Genomic DNA, 24,069 nt, shown 5'->3' with positions numbered 1-24,069 from the left:
TCTCAATTGTGATTTACAGAAAAGAAAGGAATCTGTCATCCCTGGAACAAAAACGGTAAATCAATATCCGACATAATAATGGCAAATCAAAATCCGATCCTATATCGGAATATCATAAACCGAGACAATAATGGCAAATCATTTACCGATATAGTTCACGATACAGCAGCCTAAATTACCAACTTAACTAACTAAACTAACTACTTAAACTAACAACTAACTACTTAAACTAACTATAAATAAAGTACCAAAGCTAACAACACTTACCAGAAGTTAAAAGCTTTCCCTTGGTGGTGGTGGTGGAAATGTGGAGATGGTGGTGGTGGTGGGAAGGTGAAATGTGAGGGAGGAGTAGAGTAATGGTAGAATAAGGTAGTTTGGGCGAGTTATGGGGGCTGGTGGGGGGTTGTTCATGGAGGAGTAATGGTGGAGGGGTTGGTGGAGGGAGGAGTAATGGTGAAAAGGTGATCAAACTGCCAGATTACCCATCGGTAAATGATATACCGATATCAATATAAGAATCGGTTAATGATTAACCGATATTGTTCTTCGTGTTCTGGGTAATGGTATAAAGGTGTTCATACTGAGGAACAATAACGGGAAATGATTTACCGATTGGTATTTTGACATCGGCATATCATTTGCCGATGGGTAATTTTGGAATAAAAAAAAAGGCTGGGGCACGTAGCCTAAAGGGTGGGGCGCCAAACCCAAATCCCGATTGCAGTTGAGGGAAGATGAAGATGAAAGTTTCAGTCTCCACTCTCTACATTTGTGAAGATTTTAGCTTTCCATTTCAGCACTCATTGGAGCTCCGGACTCCGGCGATGATCCGCTCCATATGATTTTCAAATATAAGGAATTTTTTCAATAATTTTTTCGGGAAAGAACCTATGTCAGACCGCGACACATAGATATAGACTAATATGATGGTTAACCCAAAAAATATTCATAACGCGAAGCCTCTAATATTATTGAAATATGTAAAGTTAGTCCTTATTGTACTTTTTGTGGCGGTTTTTATGTATTAGACATATTTTTAACCGTCATAAAATATTTATTCTTGGTTTTATGGTGATTTTAACCGCCATGAAATTAATCGATAGACTAATTTCACTCATTTCATTGTAAACTAAAAAAGTTATGAATTAATTTTAGAAGGATCAAATCCAATTCAACTTAAAAAAAATCCACTTCACTACTCCCTCTGTTCCTATATATAAGTCACAAATAACTAATTCTCTTAGATTAAGAAAAATAGTTACTAATAATAAATTTGTAAGAAAAATGATTTACTTTCCTATATTACCCTTATTTATTTTCCTATGATTTTCTTTCTTCAAGTTAATACTTCTAAAATTTATCATCTCTTTCATATTAAATATGAGGGTGAACTTAAAAAAAATTATTTAATACTTCCTAGATATTAGAAAGTGACTTATATTTTGGAACAAATTTTTTTAAAAAAATGTGACTTTTAAAAAATGTGACTTTAAAAATATATTTAACCCTAACATTAATATTCAATGTCATTCACTATACCTTTCCTCTTGTAAAAAAAAATGTAATTCGGTTTGAAAAAAATAATTTGTTATAAAAGTAAAAATATTTTCTTCTAAAATATTAAAATAAAGGACAAGAACATTTTGAAAAGAATGGCACATAACTAGTACTGTAGTAATGGAGTCGTTGAGGTCGAGCCTCACCTACCCTCTCTGAACTCTGATTCTCTCTACGCAACGCAACCCCACAACGCTTCCACTTTCCTTTGTTTGTTTGTTGATTTCCGAAATTTACTTGGCTTCCAAAATCTAAGTTCTGTCATTTTTCGTTTTCTTTCTATTCACCATTTTGCTGTCTGTGATTGCGTGAAGAGCTTTCATGGAAGGGTTGGTGAGTTCTGGGATCAACCCAGTTCCTATTTTTGGTGTTAGAAACCAAAGATCTTGTCTTTTCTCTGCATCCACGCTGCATCTGAGGAAGGGTCAGCGTGGGATTCGAATTGGGATGGTGAAGAAGCAGTGTTCTTCCTCTGTTGGGGGATCCCAAGTTGGCCATTTCGAGAACACGCTTGCTTCCAAAGGTGTTTAGTATTGCATGATATTTGTCTGTCATTGTCATTGTCCACACTCCACACTCATGTTATTTAATTCCATCCTTTTGTGGGAACCATGATAATAATAGTTTTTTTTTTGGGGTAATGGTAGAAACTCTTGAGATTTGGAGAAATAGTGATGCTGTGTGCTTTGATGTGGATAGCACTGTGTGTTTGGATGAAGGTATTGATGAGCTTGCTGAATTCTGTGGAGCTGGGAAGGCTGTTGCAGAATGGACTGCTAGGTTGGATTTTCAATTGGGTGTTGTTTAATTTTGTTTTAAAAAAATATTTGGTATTATTTATTTGTGCTATATGATTTGAATATTGATGTTTTTTGTAGAGCAATGGGTGGTTCTGTTCCGTTTGAGGAAGCCTTGGCTGCTAGATTGTCTTTGTTCAAGCCCTCTTTATCTCAGCTTCAGAATTTTCTTCATCAAAACCCCCCGAGGTGTGTTTGAGACTCACTGATTTCTTTAAACGTCTCAGCGTTTATTGGCATGAGCTGATTTGACATTTTGATAAACAATGTGAACTTATGACTTAATGTTTCGTATTTTGCTTTTGATTTATAAGAAACAGGAACAGACAACAAGTAGAAGAGTGTGAAACTAAGTAATTCTCATTGTTCATGAATGTGTTACATCTCAGTTTATATAGATTAGAGAAGCTTACATGAGAAGCGTACAGTAATCAGAAAACTAACTAACAGTATGGTTAGCACTTAGCACTGTAATAACCAACAGTCAAGTAACTAACTAGTGGAAATGATCCACTACAGCAGGGTGTACTGTACACTGACATAAACTAAACATGTGTAATACTCTAATACAAACCCAACATAGTACTTACTCTAATATGCCGCCTTACAAATTCAGGATACAAAATTTGAAACTATAGTAAATGAATCTGTCAAACACTCTAAGTTTGTCTCTGAGATACACAAATCTAGTTGCTGTGAGAGACTTTGTAAGGATGTCAGCAACCTGAAGATCAGCAGGAATATGACAAACTTTGAGTGATTTAAAGATGCCAGATTTTGCTCTTGTTTGCATTAAATGAATATTTGTGGGAGATGGAATAGTGACCGTAGGAAGAACTTCAGGGCTGCTGTTTGTACTGAGAATGATAAGTGGAATAAGAAGATAAACCATTAGAAGTTGCTGGTATAGGATCAGTAGAAGATGAAGGAGAAGAGGAATTAGATGCAGAGGAATTATGAGAATGATGTGGAGAAACAGAATCATGAAGAATTATTTGGAGAATGTGATGTTACTGGTTCTCACAAAACTGAAGATGATGACTGTGAAATAGATGTACCAGAATTACGAAATGAAGGAAAATATGGTATATAGGTATTAGAAAATGTTGAATTGTTAGAAGATGGGCTGAATAGTTCTGGATAAGGAAACTTATACTCATTAAAAAGGACAACTTTAGAAAGAAAGATTAAACCAGTAACATCAAGACATTTATAGCCTTTAGGATTAATGTTGCATGTGGCCAGAAAATTAGTTTTACAGAACAGAGGATTTATTCTCGCCTTAAAATTTGGAACATATGAGAGGATTTATTTTGAACATTTTGAATGGATAAACGATTGACAGCACTCAGTCTGGTTTTACCAAGGTTCAAGTGCGATTGTTAGATGAGTCAAAGTGGTAACACTCATGTATCTATGCCAGAGTTAACAACATTTCCAATTCATTTTGGCACAAATCTCTCATTGACTAATATTTTTCTTTTGTGTGACATGATCAAATGTCCTAATGATGGAAAAACCTAATCACAACATCAATTTGCGGTTTCTTTAGTTATTTGATGTACAATGTTTGTCTATATCTACCAACAAGTCCTAGCAAAGTTGGTAGAAAGTTGTGCTCCTTAAGCATTTAGTCGAGGGTTAGATCCCTTGGTGTTGTGCATGGAGAAGGATTTGTTAGGAGAGGCCTTTGCACTTATCTCGAGAGGATTTGTCTCATGGTTGCCGGCTGTGAGAATATGATGGGAACCAATGCAACAGTGAAGATAACCAGAGTGCAGAAAATAGATTACTCAGTAATATTGATTGAAATGGAACAAATACAGAAGCTAAAGCTCCTATCCCAAAGTGAAAACTCCTATAGAGAGAACTTGCTCTCTACTCAATTCTAACAACCAAAATATTCCATACCCTTTTCCCTTACTAACAGAATGCCTATATAGGGAATCTCTCCTTCTTACACACTCCCCTCATCCCGTATTTCCCGTAACTAACTTCATGCTATTCATCCCTCTCTCTTCCAGCTCATATTCTCTCTATTGTTCTCCTTTCTTTCTCTTCCTAACATAAACCCGCCACACTTTGGGCCTGACTTCTTGTGCAGTGTGTGATGTGGCCCAATCTCCACTTGAGGGCCTATCAATCCCACCATCTTGAGAAACAACCTTGTCCTCAAGGTTGAAAGCGGGAAATTGGTTTGAAAGTGTCAATTCATCTTCCCAAGTTGCTTCCTCTTCGGGTTTCCCTTGCCAGTGAACCAAGTATTGCGTAACCGCGCCTCCTTGCTGTTGAATGGTGCGAGTAGCCAGAATAGAGTGTGGTTCAATGGGAGCAGAAACTTCCCCAGCAAGGCCCTCTGGCAGTTCTTTCTCCACTTGATAGTCTCCAATTGCCTTCTTCAAAAGTGAGACGTGAAACACGGGGTGGATCCTCAAAGTTTCAGGCAAACGGAGTTTGTATGCGACAGCCCCAACGCGTCCAATGATCTCAAAAGGACCAAAATAACGAGGGGACAGCTTGGGGTTAATCCAGTGAGCTACAGACTGCTGCCTGTACGGGCGCAACTTCACGAACACCCATTCCCCAAGTTCAAAATGTCTATCTTTGCGTTTCGCATCAGCCTGGGATTTCATAACCACTTGGGCACGGAGAAGATGAGCCTTCAATTGACGCAAAGCCTCATCCCTGTCCTGCAGTTCTCGGGCCACAGCTTCAACCTTGGTTTCCCCAATTGTAAAACGCAACAGAGTCGGTGGAGCGCGTCCATAAACCACCTCAAATGGAGTGGTTCCAGTCGAGACATGGTACGTTGTGTTGTACCAATACTCTGCCCACGGCAGCCACTGAAGCCAAGTGCGTGGCTGATCAGCAATGAAACAACGTAAGTACGTTTCAAGGCAACGGTTGATCACCTCCGTTTGCCCGTCAGTTTCGGGGTGATAAGCTGTGCTCATGGCCAAACGGGTACCCTGCAGCTTGAAAAGCTCAGTCCAGAAACTACTCACAAATACTGGATCACGGTCACTCACAATAGACACAGGGACACCATGAAGTCGCACCACCTCTTTGGCAAACGCCTCCGCCACCCCCTTAGCGGTGTAAGGGTGTTTCAAGGGAATGAAGTGGGCGTATTTGGATAGACGGTCCACAACCACGAATACAGTATTAATCCCTCTCACTTTGGGTAGTCCCGTAATGAAATCCATGGACAACTCGTCCCATATTCGCTCAGGAATTGGCAAAGGTTGGAGCAGACCTCCCGGTGAGGTAGCCACATATTTCTGACGCTGGCAAACGTCACACTCCTTCACGTATTGCTGGACAATGCCTTTCATTCCAATCCAATACACGTTTGCCGCCAACCTTCGATACGTTCGATAGAATCCCGAATGGCCCCCTTGGGGGGTAGAGTGGAACTCTTGGAGAAGCTTGGGAATCCACTGGGAAGTCGCAGAAATTACCATTCGCTTTGCATAGTACAGCACCCCCTGAATGTAGGTGTACCCAGGTCGACTTGTTGGGTTACCTTGCAAATCAGAAATAATGGACATGAGTTTGGGATCCTCGTGGACTTCCTGAATCAATTGGTCTCCTTCAATCCAGCTTGGAACAGACACTAAAGACTGAAATTCCCCTTCTCCAAACATACGGGATAAAGCATCCGCTCCCTTGTTTGTTGGTCCCGGTTTGTAAACAATATCAAAGCGGTAACCCAGCAGCTTAGCAGCCCAATTTTGCTGGTCTACCGTGGTAATCCGCTGGTGAAGGAGTTGGCGCAAACTCTTTTGATCTGTGCAAACCGTGAATTGTCTTCCTAACAAATAAGGGCGCCAGTGCTGCACAGCAAGGACGATGGCCATTAATTCCTTTTCATAGGCTGATTTAGTGAGGTTGCGTTCACTCAGAGCTTTACTGAAATAGGCTATGGGTTTGCCTTGCTGGAGCAGAATTGCCCCGACCCCGTTCCCTGATGCATTGCTCTCAATTGTGAATGGTTTGGAAAAATCTGGTAAGGCTAAAACAGGGTCTGTAGTCATGCGAGTCTTCAAAGCCTCAAAAGCTTGTTGGGTCTGGGAATTCCACTTAATCCCCTCCTTCTTAGTCAGCTCTGTTAGAGGCCGTGCTATCTTCCCGTAATCTTGGACAAACTTGCGGTAATAACCCGTAAGCCCCAAGAAACCCCTCACCCCCTTGACATTCTTTGGGGTAGGCCAGTTGACAATGCTCTGTATCTTGCTTGGGTCCATAGCTACCCCCTTATGAGACACCACATGCCCTAAATACTCAACTGATTCCTGGGCAAATGAACACTTTTTCCGGTTGGCCACCAAACTCTGTTTCCTCAGCCTCTCGAGAACAACAGTCAACTGGTGCAAATGCGAGTCCCAATCTGAGCTAGATACGAGGATATCGTCGAAGAAAACGAGGACCCCCCGACGGAGCAAATCCCTGAACACCTCATTCATCAGCGCTTGAAAGGTGGAGGGCGCGTTCATTAAACCGAAAGGCATAACTAGATATTCGTAGTGCCCCTCATGCGTCCGGAAAGCAGTTTTATGGACATCATCCTCTTTCACAAGGACTTGGTGATAACCTGATTTCAGGTCCAATTTGGAGAAAAAACGTGCGCCATGTAATTCATCGAGGAGCTCATCGATCACTGGAATTGGGAACTTGTTTGGGACCGTAGCCTTGTTCAATTCACGGTAATCGACACACATCCTCCACGTTCCGTCTTTTTTCTTGACCAGAATCACAGGGCTGGAGAACGAGCTTTGACTGTGTCGGATGATCCCCATGTGCAGCATGCCTTGCACCTGCTTCTCAATCTCATCTTTATGATGGTGCGAGTACCTGTATGGTCGCACGTTTATTGGCCCATGGCCTGCGATCAACGTGATTTGGTGCTCCCTTTGCCGTTTGGGAGGAAGGCCACTTGGCTCGGTGAAGACATCAGCAAAACGAGCTAACAGGGAGGTTAATTGTTTGCCCTGTTCCTCTGAAAGAAACCCATTTTCCTTGTTCTGGTTCGAAGAAAACTGTGAGCTCAAAATACCCAGTGGGGAAGATCTCTCTGACAACTTGGCATCCTGACCAAAGAAACTCTGCAAAGCCAGTTGATTGCTCGGCCCCCTTCCTTGGCCTTGGAAATGGTACCATGTGCCCTCTTGCTGAAAACGCATGGTTTGTTTTCCCCAATTGACCAGCACATCTCCCAGTGTGATTAGCCATGCCACTCCTAGGACCAAGTCTATGCCATCGAGATCAAAGAGGATTGCATCAACCGCAGCCTTGTAATTCTCAATTCCCACAGCAATTTGCTCACACTTGCCACTGGCCGTGGTTTTGCTACCATCTCCCAGCAGAATACGCATTGTTGGAGTGTCACTGACTGTCCATCCCATCGATTCGACGACTCGCTTGGAGATAAAGTTGTGGGTGGCTCCGCTGTCCACTAGGATGAGGATTGGTACGCCAAGTATTGCTCCTCGCAGCTTCATCGTCTGCGCTTGGATCGGTTCAGAACTTAAACGCATGATACTACAGGCACCGTCAATCGCTGCATCGTCGTCGGCGGCGTCCTCCGCCCCGAGCACTGGGGCTTCACCATCGTCATCCCCTTCTTCCAGCAGCATGATGCGCAGCTGCTTATCAGGACATTGGTGAAGAGGATGGAATTTTCCTCCGCACTTGAAACACAACCCTTTCTGGCGTCGATCCAAGAGTTCTTGATAGGGAAGATGTCGAATCCCTCTGTCTCGTGGAGCCAAACGGGAATTTCCCTTCTCCTCTCGCCGTTCTGGTTTGTCATTCTTCACCATAACCCATCCTGGGTTTGGATCCCTACCCGTTGGGCTTGACCCGGTAGAAATCTGGTGGGCCGGTCGTGCATTCGAACCCGACCCGTAGCCCAAACGGGTTCCACCCCCTTTCGACCCGATCGACGAGCGAGTTGGTCCATGGAGCTCCGTCTCCACCGCTTTAGCCAGCGGTATCAAGCGAGAGCGAGGCAATGAGGTCAGAGCTCGCATGCTCCTCACCCTTGCCCGTATATCTTCTCGTAACCCATGGATGAAATAGCCAAAATATTGTTCATCTGGGAGATTTGGGGCCTGCGATAGCAGACGCTCAAAATCCAGCACATACTCTTCAATGGTTCCTTGCTGTTGCAGATCGGAGAGCTGCTCGAACACATCTCCCTTGTTAGCGGTACCGTAACGTTCCAACAACTCATTAGTAAGTTTTTCCCAGGTTAATCCTGGGTCCAAATGCAGCAGAGAATTGAAGTAATGGATCGTCGCTCCCTCCATGCACAGATGTGCTAGATTCACCTTAACTTCTGGGCTTGTACCCATGATGTGGAAGTACACCTCTGCGCGAGCAATCCAACCAGCGGGATCATCGCCATTGAACATTGGTAGCTCCACCTTCTTGGCGGATTTCCGGAATTCGTCCAAGTGGCCTCCATCGAGCTTGGTCCATCCCGACACACAAGATGTTACTCCTGCATCCTTCTCAGATCGAAGTGGGGTGGTAGTGTTTCGAATGCTCCCTGAGTCCTCCTTCTCAGGATTTTGCTTGGACAGGTTCTGGGCAAAGAGTGCAAGCAATTGTGCCTGATTATTCTCCGCTTGCTCCTGCATCGTGACCAGGGTGGTTCGAAGACTGGCAACCTCATTTTCCAGAGCAGCTACTTTCGCTTCCATCTTCTTCTTCGGTGGCATTCACGACTCAAATCAACCTCTCCTATCACCGGTAACCATCTCGAAGTATCCGGCAGGTCGGACCAAATTGATGGGAACCAATGCAACAGTGAAGATAACCAGAGTGCAGAAAATAGATTACTCAGTAATATTGATTGAAATGGAACAAATACAGAAGCTAAAGCTCCTATCCCAGAGTGAAAACTCCTATAGAGAGAACTTGCTCTCTACTCAATTCTAACAACCAAAATATTCCATACCCTTTTCCCTTACTAACAGAATGCCTATATAGGGAATCTCTCCTTCTTACACACTCCCCTCATCCCGTATTTCCCGTAACTAACTTCATGCTATTCATCCCTCTCTCTTCCAGCTCATATTCTCTCTATTGTTCTCCTTTCTTTCTCTTCCTAACATAAACCCGCCACACTTTGGGCCTGACTTCTTGTGCAGTGTGTGATGTGGCCCAATCTCCACTTGAGGGCCTATCAGAATACTTTGGTAATACCAAAAAAAATGTCTGCCTATCTGGAAGAGAAATGATGTCAGATGGGTACTTAGGTCTTTGGTCTACCATTGGCTGTCATACGCAGTTTGCTGTGCCAGTTTGAGGTTTTCGTCCATGTCTGAAACAGATAAATCATGATTAAGTTCAGGGTTAGATTGACAAATGAAACGAGTTTAGTCACTCTCCCCTAGGATGGCTATGAAACCACAACCATTGTGCTATCTACTAGCAGTGAAAAACTTTCAGTGAGGTGATGTATGTTTTCTCCTATCTAATGCTTAGTTGGTCACCTTATGCAAGCTTTAAGATAAATATATCTTGACTCTTAAAAATAAATGCTGCATGTTGTCCAAAGCCAAAAATTATATTCATGTTACATTTTAATTTATTACAGGAGACTAGGAGAGTTTAATTATGGAAATAAAATGCGACCTCTCGTATACTTTATATGTTGATAGTGGTGTTATTGGCTCATCCCTAGTTAAAACCAGCTGAAACTATGGTGAGAAAAAAGTTTGATATCTGTATTGCCAAAGCTTAACTGTCTACTTTCTTTTACTCCACTTTCTGATCTCTGTTTATCCAAAGTGTTGAACTGATTAGTTCTGACAGATTTGTAATAATGTTTATGGTCCTACTTTTTTATATGCAGGCTTTCCCCTGGCGTTGAAGAGTTAGTCCAGAAGCTAAAGTGATGCAGGAGCAAATTAATTATGAATTTATTATTTTTAGTATTTTTAAATATATTTAGGATCATTCCGAATCTATTCTGTTTTTAATTAAGTTTAGGATCAATTTGTTAGGATTTGTTATTTTTAATTACTTTCTAATTGAGTTTAGGATCTTTTAGTTAGGATTTTCATTATTTTTAGTTTCATTAGGGTTTTCCTATTTCTCTATTTAAGCACGTGTAAGGCAATAGCCTATTCAGTTTATTATTGATGATCAAATTTGAGATTTTTCTCTCTTTACTGGTGGATTCCAGAGTTATCTTTTTAGGGTTCAGTGCTTGCTAACCCTTACTTTCTGGTGGATTCCAGAAACAGAAACCTTTTCTTTTAGGATTTGCGCTTGCAATCCTAGTACGACTTCCGCTGCATCAAGTGGTATCAGAGCAGGCTTTCTCCTGTCTCTTTTCTTTGCTTGATCAACCATGGAAGATCAACCAATGACCAATGCAGACCTAAAGGATGTTACCGCGGCTCTTACCGCGGCCCTAACTGCTATTACGCAACATATGACACAACAAATGATACAACATATGGCGACGTTCACGGCGGCTTTAACGGCGCAGATCAACAATACCAACAACGGTAACCGGCGACGAGACAGGAGAGGGAAACCACATAGGTTTCCGCGCGACAACAACAACAATCGTTCCGCTATATCTTTACCTTCCCAATCTTTGCATTCACCATCCGTATCTCATCCTTATTACCAAGTTTAGTACCCAACCTCTAAAACCACCGAAACTCCACACCCCCAACCTGCTACATCCAACCTTATCAATCCTTACCCCAACATATCACCGACTGCAAATCCAATTTCCTTGCCACAACCCCTACCAAAACCTATTTCAAATTCATGTCCATCTGCAAGACCTATGTACGCAACTTCTTCGGAATCAGATTCTCAAATTTCATTTGCGCCATCCTCTATTGTTGACATGGAAGATGAGGCAAAAATGTTGGTGGATGATTTGGTACCATCTGCGCAGAAACCAAGGGAAGTAGACGTTACAAAAGATGAAAACTTTGGCCACATGAAGTCCTCAGAGTTTCTTACAGTCAAATCTTCAACTCCGCTTCCTACAGGAGTACAAAGCATTATCCCCTATAATTCAAAAGCCCCCAATGTTATTTTGGAGAAACTGGAGAGGTTAGAATTGCTTAAAGATAGTGATGGTGCTCATGAGATATTTGTTGAAGGAGATGATGAAAAAATAGTTCGAAGTTGTAGTAATGGTGTTGTTCGTTTGGTTGGTTTGCATATTGAAGCCTTTTATTTAGAAGAGAACTTGTGGTCAAGTTCTTTGGAAGAAGAGGAGAATGTAAAGACATCAGAGGCACTTGGTTGTGACGCATTCATGCGGACATCAGATAGTTCTACACAAATTTGGGTATTTGACCCTGGCATTCTTAATGTCGTTCATGAGTTCCGAACAGAGGCCTCCTTTGTTTTTTTTTGTTACGTTAGAACTCGGGGTCGAGTTCTTCACAAGAAGAGGAGCCTGATGCAGGAGCAAATTAATTATGAATTTATTATTTTTAGTATTTTTAAATATATTTAGGATCATTCCGAATCTATTCTGTTTTTAATTAAGTTTAGGATCAATTTGTTAGGATTTGTTATTTTTAATTACTTTCTAATTGAGTTTAGGATCTTTTAGTTAGGATTTTCATTATTTTTAGTTTCATTAGGGTTTTCCTATTTCTCTATTTAAGCACGTGTAAGGCAATAGCCTATTCAGTTTATTATTGATAATCAAATTTGAGATTTTTCTCTCTTTACTGGTGGATTCCAGAGTTATCTTTTTAGGGTTCAGTACTTGCTAACCCTTACTTTCTGGTGGATTCCAGAAACAGAAACCTTTTCTTTTAGGATTTGCGCTTGCAATCCTAGTACGACTTCCGCTGCATCATAAAGGCTAATAACATTCATGTTTATCTGATCTCTGGTGGCTTCCGTCAAATGATCAATGTATGAAGAATACTTTTAATTAATGGTTGTTTCTGATTCATTTTGGGCTTAGAGGAGGATATTTGTGAATAGGGATTGAATTTAAGATTATAGTATACTGCTTGTGAAAATATTTGAAAACACGTTTGTGCAGTCGTTGCATGCCCATAATTTGTCAACACTCAACATATCATGTTGTATACAGGTTTTGCAATAGCTTTTATTAAAATAATGTTACTCATCATATTTCATTTGCTGAATATAATAAATATCCATTTTAATTTAAAATATGGATTGAATATTAGATGCTTGATGTATTTAGGATACTTAGAAGGCAAAAAATCTGATATTTATTTAGATTTCTGTCAAGACCTCTTCCATTTCTCTCCTGTGCCATCCTGCAAGTTTTGAAATTATTTTGATGCATAATGAACAAAATTAACAGCTTGTGTCAATATCTTCTAATGCTCTTCTCATTCAAATGCTTTTCATAATTTAACATTCTTATGACGTTTATAATTATTTGCAGTTCCCTTGACATTTAATAAGCATGTTGGCTCTATTTACAGGATAATGAATTAGATTCTCAATTATCTTTCTAACTAACTTGGACACTTCTTATGAAGCCTGTTGCATCAATACTTGGGATTCCACAAGAGAATATTTTTGCCAATCAACTACTTTTTGGAAGAACTGGAGAGTTTCTGGGGTTTGATGAAAATGAGCCTACTTCAAGGAGTGGAGGAAAAGCTTCTGCAGTCCAACAAATAAAAAAGGTTAGCCATGAACTAGCTTGTTATTTTTTTAACTGATTGTATTATTTGTTAAGCCAATCAAACTGATTTTCAGGCTCATGGATACAAAACATTAACGATGGTTGGGGACGGTGCAACTGATTTTGAGGTAAAGAGAATACTGCATAATTCCTGGTAGTTTTATGAAATATCTCATTCCCAACTAGGGGATTTTTTTTGCTTCGGCTTGGGGGGCTTATTGAACCACCTTCTGTATTAAGTATTAACTTGTTTTCTCATCTCTGCATTGTCCTACTAAACCAAACAGCTTTTAAATTTCACACACAGAACAGCAGTAATGTTAAAATGTTGATAGATGAATTATGGTTATATTTTGGTTGAGTTGGTTATATCATTGTTACTTTCTCTCTTAGACCATTTTCATATGTGATAACTGTTTGCCGCCATATTCTAGGCTCGTGGACCAGGCGGTGCTAACTTGTTCATCTGTTATGCGGGTGTTCAACTTCGGGAAGCTGTTGCTGCAAAAGCTGATTGGCTAGTTTTCGATTTTAAAGACCTCATAAATTCGTTGGGGTAACTTTTTTTCTTTTTTCTTTTTTATCCCACACAATAATTGTCCTATTTTTTGATGTCCCGTTTATAAGAGAACCAGAAAGTGTTCGAAAACGAACACAGCAAATGAACTTTGATGTGTGCTGAATGCCATTAAAGTTTCTTCTTGGTAAATAAGATTTGTTCATCTAATTTCTTAATATTTTTTTTATTTGGGCAGATGCATTTGCATTGCTTTCATAAGTTTCCTTGCATTTCAATACTACATTACCCAAATTTCTCGAGGATTACTATATATTACGAAGAAGAATTGCAAGTTTTTTGCTCTTAATATATATCACCATGTGAAACAAAACAGATAGGTTGCCTATATATAAAGGATTCATGACCAATCATATTACTTACAAAATCATTAGTAACTTTCGTTTCCGTACAATCAGTACTACTCTTTCTTAAAAGATTGTTAAGTTGTTACCAATGATTTTTATGTTTCTAGCTCTGATGCATGGGTACGGCCAAATTGGCCGCGTACCCGTACCCGGTACGCATAAGGTACGTACCCGTTACAAAAAAAAAAAAGGTTACGGGCCAAAACGATGTCGTTTTGCCCTTCTTTTTTTTTCCTGGCTCAAAACGACGTCGTTTTGGCCTTAAAAAAAAAAGAAACAGAACCCTAAATCGCGTGAAAAGAAGGAAGGGCAGAAGAAGAACTCAAGAGACACGATAGAAGGAGGAAACCCAGCAGGCCACCGTCGTGCTCTCCTCCGCCGCCGGCCACCACGCCACCGCAGGTACGTACCCGCGCTCCTCCACATCATTTTTATGTTGCTTTTTTCCTTTAATTTCTTCTTGCTTTGCTTTGCTGAATTTGGTTGATGCCCTGATCAATTTTGATTCTGTGTATTGCATAGTGGTTGAAGCTTGTCAATTTTTTGGTGGGTCTTGCATACAAGCATTTTTCAGTTTAGAAAGTTTCATTTTGTGCAAGTTTTTAAAGCTTGATTGGATGCTAGCATGTTGGCATTATTTCCATGTGCTTAAGAATCATGGCTATCAGGCTATGGCTTGAGTTTGTCTTGTATTCTTCATTTTTCCCGTTTTCTATATTTTGTAATTTGTATGCATTTTGGCCATAATTTGGCAGTATGCCAGTAAGCTGTGTTACTGTTAACATATGAAATCAAATGACATCTTATTTTGGCCCTAATTATGTCTTGGATGTTATTTTCATTAGTTATATTTATCTTTTTTTTTTTGCATAATTTATTTATATTTAAATATTATGTATAAAAAAATATACATATATCTAACGTACCCGTACCCCTATTTTTTCAAAAATCGCGTACCGCGTAGGCGTACCCAATACCGTACCCGTACCCGTGCAACACAGGTTTCTAGCATGTATAAAAGCACCCATTGTGCTTTAGAGCATTGAGAATTTAGCAGCCATTTGTTTATGGATGTACGATATCATATCATAACAATATCCCACTAGTTTTAGTTTGGTGAAGGGTTAAGATTTTTTTTAGCTCTAGTCTAGTATTTATTCTTTATGGGTATGAAAATGATAGTAAAGACAGGTACTTGTGTCGGCCACTGGATCAATGACATGTTTAGAATCTCAAATGTTGAGCTCAAGTATTCCAGAAAACTATAGTACTGATTCAAATGAATTTCCTTATGTGAATGTATAGTTATGTCAATAATTAGATATGTAGTTTTCCCTTTTGTTGGGGATGGAGGATTGGGAGGGAGCAAATTTTCGATCATTAAGGAGTACTGGTTTACAAAATTAGTGTTAAAGTGACTGTTAGTTTTTAAATTCAAAAATATTTAAACAGTATGTAAAACTGGACTATACATTTGATAGGTTAGTTAGAAGCAGGTCAGTTAGTGTGTTGTTAGTTTAGTGAGTTAGTTAGTGTAAGGGAGAGAATGTTATAAATAAAAGGGAGCTGAGAGTGTAATCGGGAATAGGAGAGTCCAGGTTCACTCGAATAACCTGGGTTGCTTTTCAATAATATTGAGTTTCCTATCTCTTCTTTGGCTGGTTTCTATCAACAGTATACATGGGTAAGTGTCATCATTACAAGTTAATGAGTGTGTACTTCTAGAGGACCCTAGATTTTTCTATTAGGAATGGGTGTTTAAGTGGGACTATGATGCTCTCATGCGACATTACAATGATAAATGAAACATTGTGTCCTTATCTCATTTTGTAAATATTCAAAGGGTCTCACCTATTCAATTTAATAGATATGAAGAGAGAGATAAATACAAAATTTCAACATGGAATTACATGAACTTAGAGGATCTTGATCCGTTTAAGTGCAGGAACAAATTCATTCACATTGGTTTGGCTTCCTCTCATTTCTCATCTCTTTCCTCAAGGAATGCAAACCTGGATCTAGGTTGGCTTCCTCTCCTCTCCTCTTAATCACTGGTTGAATTGAAAAAGCTCATGTGGTTCTGATCCTTGGATTTGTAAATTGGAAGCCATGGAAGAAGGTGAAGAAGTGACAAGGTTTGCTTCTGATTATGTCTCTGTTCTGAGTGGAAGTCTGGGTGAACAAATGGTCTTGGACAGAGTTTTTGCATTTGTGCCTGGATGTAGGTTGCATATGAACTGGTCTTGGGTGGTGTCTGGAGAGGTTCCATATTTGGCTGGTATGAGGCATGGTGGTGGTAGAATCATGACCAAATTTCGAAATAATTGAATGTCTGAGGATAACAATGATATATTCCTAAATTATAACTCAATTTGGGGAGTGAAAATGAGTTTTGTTTTAAAACAGGGTAAACATGTAGCCTTTACAGAATTATGGTCGTTGATTAAAAAAAGCTAATATCCAACGGTTGTGAATAGGTGATGCACCGACGCACATTCCCGGTGCTTCACCATAGACACCATCGGGATACTTCATGAAAATAAAGTAGTAGGGATACTTTGTTAAACCCTTTTTTTTGTCAAAGCTGCATAGAATAAAACCTAACGTTACCAAACAACACTTACACCATGCGAGAATATCTTTCTAAGAGTACTATAACAATGCACACATACATAAAGAAATGAAGAACAAGCATTCACATTTAAGCTGACAAAACCAACAAAGAAACATGATGCAAAACCCTTAAAGGTCAATCAAAGCCACTAAAATCCCCCAAATCCGAAGAAGCTAATTGGCTTTTGAGCGAAGAAAACAAAACATCTTAACTAGCGCTCCCATAAACAACTCAACCGACTCTGTCGAAGTTGCAAGCAATGCTTCTTACAAGAGAACGCATAATGGCTTCAATCAGCACTAAAAGGGGACCAATCAAGCAGCTCTGGAAACTAGGGGAATATAGGAGCTTCTGAAGGTTCCATACATGGATCAGCTGGAGTTGAGAAGGAGAACGCAAACATCCACTATGGAGGTGCAAAGATGGCGGCAGGGAGAGAAGACTGTTGCTAGAGGCATCGCCGCAGCAAGAACAGAGAAGAGCAGAGGAGTGATGGCAAGTGGCTGAAGTCGTAGATGGTGGTGAGGGGGCGCAGACCGAGGTGCAAGGTGGTTGATGCTGACAGTGGGATCCAATGGTGGCAACAAATCTAGTGTAGACGAGAGACACAAATGGTGGTGTTGGTAGCCTCAGATCTGGTACGACGAGAGTGACTGAAAGTCGTAGATCTGTGATAGATCTGGTGAAGAGGGAGAAGCAGATGGTGGTGGTCACAGATCTGAGACGGTGAAAGGGCGGTTAAGGCAGTAGATCTGGTGAGGATGAAAGAAACGACGATGGCTACAGATATGTCACTAATGGTGGTGGACAGAGGTGAAGAGACGACGGAGAAGTAGGTGGTAGTGGCAAACAAGGGGGAGAACAAAAAAACCCACTTATTTTGGATAAAAAACCACCTATTGTGGTAGAAAAACCACCTGATGTGGTAGAAACTCACCGAATGTAGAAAGAGAAAACAACTCCCTAGAGGGGAAGGAACCCGCAATGGGGAAGGGACCCCCAAAGGGGGTGGAGGCGCGCGCTACGGGACCTCCACCGTGCCGGGGGACCAAGCAGGGCATAGTTAGCGGCATAGGAGTCGACTCGGCGTCAGCGGCTTCGTGCCGCAGCAGCTAGTTTTTGTTTTTCCCTAGCATATCAAAACGAAGGTTCCTACTCAACCAAACTCAAAATGCAGGTAACCTTGGATTGGAAACATGAGGAGTGCTAGTGACACTCTTTTTTCACCCTTGATCATATTTCTCTCAACAAAATGAAAAAACTCAAGAGTTTCAAGAAGAGTGGGTTTAAAAATGTCATACCACGCAACTTGCTCGCTTTCTTCTTTCCTTTTCTTTTGTTCCCTTTAAATAAAAGTCTTTTTAGAACAGATATGTCAGAGAATGCAAAAACCCTAATTGCGTAGTAGGGGTTAGTGACTACAGCCTTCGTCCCTCGTTGTGAAGGGGGCTTCCATTTCTTATGGCCCAACCACATCTTACTCCGTCCCCCTTCCCCTTCATGTGGGGACACCGAGTCCGATCCCTCTTCTTATGGGTGGTATTTGGTGAAAAAATACGAATAATCTATATACATATGTAAATGAGACTTGAGTTTTTGCACTCCTTTACATTAAATGCATTAAATATTAAAACATTTCCTTTACATTAATACCTTTAATAATAAAATTTAAAACTAAATAAAATGTAAAATCACTTTGAGCATTTGTATTGGTTTTGTATTAAATACATTAAATTGAAATATTAAAAGTGAATAAATTTTTCTAAGTCATTAGCTATTCAACTACCTATTAAAATGTAAAGCTCACTTGAAATTTTGTTATAACTTATAAATACATCAAGAAATAAAAAATCCCTTTGTATTATATGTATTAAACTAAAATTTCCAACGCAACAAGTTAATCAACTACCAACTAATTTTCATGTTTGTTATATAAGGTAGAACAGAACATGACAAAAGGCTCCAGGAACAAAACACTTTAATTCCCGAAAAAAGAATGAAACAGAAAAGTATGAAACAAGACACTCTAATAAAAAAAAATTACACTAATGTTTATCGACCATAAAGTTACAATGAGAAAAGTACCCATAATTTACATGTGAACAATTTTAATTATATAATGATAGAAAATATTGAAAATAATTTATATAAATAAATATCTTAATAAAACATTGCTTTTAAAAAATTCGCATGGATGCTTGATTCCCCTTTAGCAATGTCTTATGTTCGAGTCTTGTGGATGAAAAAAATTTCGCTGGGAGAGTTCACTCCACCATGATGTGAAAGTTCTCGACTCGAGCATGATTATCTCTGAAGGAGAACAAATGTAAGTAAAATAAACTTGATTAATAATAAAATAAATTTATCAATAGATAATTTAGATAAATAGTTTAAATTTCAAAATCATTATAATATATTTATATTGTAAGTAAACTCGTGCAACGCACGGACATTATATCTAGTTTTATATTTGTATTTCTAAGAAACTTCCGTGAAAAAATTATTTGATATCTTAAAATAGCATTGATATGTGAATTACCAAAAAGTGTAGGATACCTAGTTTATGACGGTTTTAAACCGCCACAAAATGAAAAGCTTGATAAAACATATTTTATGATGGTTTAAAACCACCACAAACGTAGGTGTTGCGAGTGATTTACACTAGTGTGTTTCATGAATTATTTTTGTCTCAAAATCTTTAGTCACCGAACTCGCACCTAACAAAATGTATCAGCATTTATTGATGTGGTACCTAAGCAAATATCAGTGCTTTTCATGATGAGTTGTTAATCAAAATAGCCAGCTTCATGGTGCTGTAGACGTTGTTAGTCTGTTGTTTTCAGTTTGCCGTTAATGTGTATTAAAACTAATTTCTTTATCCGTGGGCCATCTTTGATTCGATCTTTCTATGTTTGCTCCTCTATATAGAAAGAAAGGCTCATCGCTGATGGCTCCATCTTCTCTTAACAAATGTCTCTTGCTTATTATCATGTTCTCTTGCTTCTAAAAAATTCTTCGAGTTTTGCTTCCCTCATATGCTAATATTGCCAGTTACAATATAATACATTTGAAAGGTCAATCTTCGGATGCGTTTACGGTGATTACTAAAATGAGAGATGCACCGTGATACAGTTCATAAAATTCCATAAAAATACCATCATATCCCTCTTAAATTTTCAATATAGAGGTTGTTTGAATTACTAAAGGTAGGGTTAAAATTATCATTTTACTTTCGAAAAAAAATCATCATAACTTTAGGAGATCCTATAATATTTTGTCATGTGCCAAGTGCAAGAATTTCTAAGACACATATTAAAATACTATTCAAACACTTAAGCTAGAGTTATTTTACCCAAACTAAATCTTAGGGATATAGACATTTTTGTTAAATTAAAATTACTCTTTCATCATTTTTGTTAAATTAAATTATTGGCTATATACTATAGTTTAGAGGTTAAAGGTCTGTGTATTTTTGCTTCTGCATAATAGTAGCTATATATCAAATGTGCAACACATGAATATTTTATTTTTTCATGAATAGAAAGTAAAATTATATGAGTACTGCGACATCTGCCAGCATACAAGTCGAGGGAAATTATCCCCTTAAAATTCGAGACCTTGTCCCCATAGTCTATTAGAGAAATATTGTGGTTCGTCAGATCTTTCCCTGAAATGTTTTTATAGGTCAATGTTAGTTGTTAGTAATGTTAGTAAATTAGTAATTTTCAGGGTTCGAACCCTAGACCCTTCATCCTTCTCCATCCCAAACTCTTATGTCTCCTAGCTCTTACCACTTTCCCTGCTTTCCTAAGTGGACTGGGCGGGACATAAAGGATGCTTATGCCCGCCCAAAATAATGATCAACCAAACGAAGGCAGCCATGGCGGGAATTGGCGATATAGCAAATATCCTTGCCCTTCCTTTAAACGGACCCACAAGCCAGCTGGAATATTCTTTTGGATTTGTTTTATATGCATAGAGATTTGGACCCTGATTGTCAGGCCCAAATATAGGAAAAGTCCATATCATGACCACACCCTCTATAAAAGGGGAGGTCATCATCTTGTACGAATCACTTTTTGCACATTTAATAAGAATTTACCTTTTATGATATCCTTGCTATTTTAAGTGCTCTGCTAGGGTTTGCTTTCTTTCATTCTCTTACGTAAGCTTCCCTAGTATAGAACATTGGCGCCGTCTGTGGGGATCGAACCCACGACCAAGGTCAGGAATTTTCTGTGGCGACGTATTGTGTGCAGATTTGGGGTCCCCATGGCGTTGGTAATGGACAATGTGACCCAATTCACAAGTAATGTCACCCGAGAGTTTTGTGCGGAGATGGGAATTGAAATGCGATTTACATCAGTAGAACATCCCCAGACCAATGGGCAGGCCGAATCAGCCAACAAGGTTATTTTAAAAGGCTTAAAGAAGAAATTGGACGAGGCGAAAGGTCTTTGGGCGGAGGAGTTGCAAGGCGTCCTATGGGCATATAACACGACTGAACAGACAAGCACGAAGGAAACCCCATATCGTTTAACTTACGGAACTGATGCCATGCTCCCGGTAGAAATTGAAAGACAAAGTTGGCGGGTAACTTGGTTCAGTGAGGATGACAATGGAGGAAATTTGATAGCAAATCTAATCATGCTGCCTGAGGAACAATGGGAGGCACATTTAAGGAATGAGGCGGGGAAGGTGAAGGTTGCAAGAAAATTCGCAACGAAAGTGGTTCCAAGGACTATGAGGGTAGGAGACTTAGTGCTTCGAAAGAATACTATACCTGACAAGCATAACAAACTTTCGCCCAATTGGGGCGGGCCTTACAGGATAATTGGCGAGGTTGGAGGTGGAGCTTACAAATTGGAACAACTTAGCGGTCAAAAGATTCCACGAACATGGAACGCCTCACATTTGAAGCAGTATTTTAGCTAAGGGGAACAACAAAAATGAATGAAGCCGCACTCTTTTTCCCTTTCTTTGGAAAGGTTTTTAATGAGGCGGCATATGTAAAGAATGAAGGGACAATTGTTCCCATGTATGGAAAGTAATGAAGAAATCAATGAAAAAATCATTTCAAAAGATTGTTTATGTTCTGATTTATATTACGAGTTTATGCAATGCAAATCGTATCAAGGTATAACATACCGCGAATAATCCTTTCGGAATAAGAAAGTATCGCCATCAAATATCAAAAGCCTTGGCAATTCTAGTGGCCACTAGAAATCAAGCCTCGTCGAAAAATCGGCTAAGGTATATCAACATAAACGGTAACAATTCAGTGAACAACAACTTCAAGGCATTGAAAATAGGAAAAGGGTGAGGCCCATACACGTTGTGAATAACAACAAGCAAAAGGGGCAAAGCCCAAAGTAAATCTTGACTTAGCAAAATAAAAACAAAAACAAATTCAAGCCAGGTTCTCATTATTGGCGTTGTTGTCTTGGCTTGCGGCAGGTTGTGGGTCCTTCTCCACTCAATCCTCATTCTTGTCCTCGCCATTACCATCTTCACCATTTCCTTCCTCAGACTCACTTTCGGAATTGAATTGAGGAAGGAGGTCAATGTCAACGTCATCATCGCCAACCACCTGACCATCCTTGATCTCCTTCAAATACCCGATCCAGGAAAGGTCAAAGCCTGGTTCAACAACACTGATTTGCTCCTTGGCCGCCAGAAAGCCTTGAGCAAATTGAAGGGATGCGCGCCCTAAAATGGAGGCGTTCAGGCGCTCATATTTCTTTTTCAGCTTTTGGCACTTGGCCTGAGCAGAAGTGTGCTTGACGTTAATGGCTTCCTTCAAGGACTTAGTCTTCTGAAGGAGCAGGTTAGCAGACGCTAAGTCATCAGTTAACTTAGCACATTTCTCCTCAGCAGACTTCAGATGCTTATTGGCGGTTTCAGCGTCGACTTTCGCTCGCTCATATGCAGCCTTATAATCAGTCGCCTTCTTCTCAAGACGATTCTTGGCCGCTTGCAAATCCTTTACACAGTGAGCCATACCCGCCACGGTGCTGGCGGCAGAAAGTGCATGGTGAATGGCCAGAGAAGCAATATTGGGGGGGCCTTGACCAGAAATGTCTTTATGAATCCGATTGTCAAAGGTTCGATTCATGAAGTCCAAACCATTGAAATGAGGATCGGACAAGTGTAGCAAAGGAGGAGGAGCCTCGCCCCCAATGGCTGAACTAGTGCCAGCATGGCCAAACGGAATCGGCGGGCGGTTAATCATCATGTTTGGATCCTGATGGGGTGGCGGGACATTGTCATATCCCTTCTTTTTCTCCACCGGTTTATTCTTGGAAGCCAAACCGGTTGGATTGAGAGTTGTCTGGTGAAGAGGTTTACCACCGGCAGTTCTTTCGGTGGCACCAGAAACTTTTTGACGCTTAGGATCCCGGAGGTTGTCAGAATCCGAAGCACCTTCAAGCTTCTTCTTTTGCTCAGCTTCCGCCCTTTTTCTCGCCGCCTCGGCAGATTGGGCGAGGTACTCTTTCATCTTCAGCGGGCTGGAGTCGACCTTTCCCTTACCCATCGTGGCTGCACAGGAATGTAACAGTTAGACATGACACATGAGTAAAAAGAAAAGCAAGTTAGGTGCGAAAACTATACACTTACTAAAAAATTGATTTAAGGTGTCGGATTTCGACGCCTCAATCAAGTCATGACCAGAGACTACCGGTAGTGAGCGAAGATAATCGGCAACCCCTCGCTCAGAATCATCCAAGGCGTCATAAGAAACGGAAATTTTTCGGCGAGGATTTTTCGTCCAATAAAAGGGGAAGAGGGGATTATTGTCGGAATCTCGAAACAAGTCCTTTATTTCGGGCGATTCCACAACTTTGAAGTATTTTTTCTGCCACACTTTGTAATGGCTCTTAAGGGCGGTAAACCGGCTCATTTTCTTGCGGGCTAAGAGGGGGACCCACTTTACGGACGTAGGTTTCTTGGTAACAGATTTATAGAAGAGGAAAAACAAAGGGTAGGTGGGTGTGAAGCTCAAATGTTCACAAAGAATTTCGAAGCAACGAATAAAACCCCAGGCGTTGGGCTGAAGTTGACAAGGCGTCACGTTTAGAAAGGATAGAACGTGGCATATGAAGGCGAGAAGGGAAGTTTAATATTCAAGTCGGTGAAAAAATAACCATAAACGAAAAAGAAATCGGGCGATTCATCTGATGACTCTTTGCGTAAAAGAACACAATCATCCTCGCCACATGGAAGAACAATCAACTGAAGGTCTTCATTATTGGAAGTGGCTGGATTTATCTTCGTAAACCCTTGGGCAGATATCCGAAGCGAGTTAATGCTCCCAATACTACCCCAGATGGAACGCCACAGACATTTATCTTCAACCAAATGCACGTTTGTACGCCATTCGGGCGAAGATAAATCCCCATTAGAAGAAAGGACAGAATCGACAGAGCCGGCTGGCCCGGAATCCTCATGGGTAGAAGGCGAGGATTGGATTTCAATAACAGTGGGGGCAGGAATTTCCCCCTCTGTAG

General features: G+C 40.2%; 1 protein-coding gene across 1 annotated transcript; it reads left to right on the top strand.

The window, feature by feature from the left end:
* Positions 1–1,656: 1,656 nt before the first annotated feature.
* On the top strand, positions 1,657–13,075 carry LOC130737005 (phosphoserine phosphatase, chloroplastic-like). Its single transcript, XM_057588778.1, has 7 exons — positions 1,657–2,083; positions 2,208–2,340; positions 2,439–2,546; positions 10,222–10,260; positions 11,169–11,688; positions 12,192–12,269; positions 12,875–13,075. The coding sequence occupies exons 1-7, from the start codon at positions 1,882–1,884 to the stop codon at positions 13,058–13,060; spliced, it is 1,266 nt and encodes a 421-aa protein (XP_057444761.1). The 5' UTR covers positions 1,657–1,881; the 3' UTR covers positions 13,061–13,075.
* The last annotated feature ends 10,994 nt before the right edge of the window (positions 13,076–24,069 follow it).

The sequence above is a fragment of the Lotus japonicus genome, chromosome 1 (genome assembly GCF_012489685.1).
Source record: "Lotus japonicus ecotype B-129 chromosome 1, LjGifu_v1.2".
NCBI classification, from domain to species: domain Eukaryota; kingdom Viridiplantae; phylum Streptophyta; class Magnoliopsida; order Fabales; family Fabaceae; genus Lotus; species Lotus japonicus.
This window is presented reverse-complemented; position numbering and strand designations above follow the sequence as displayed.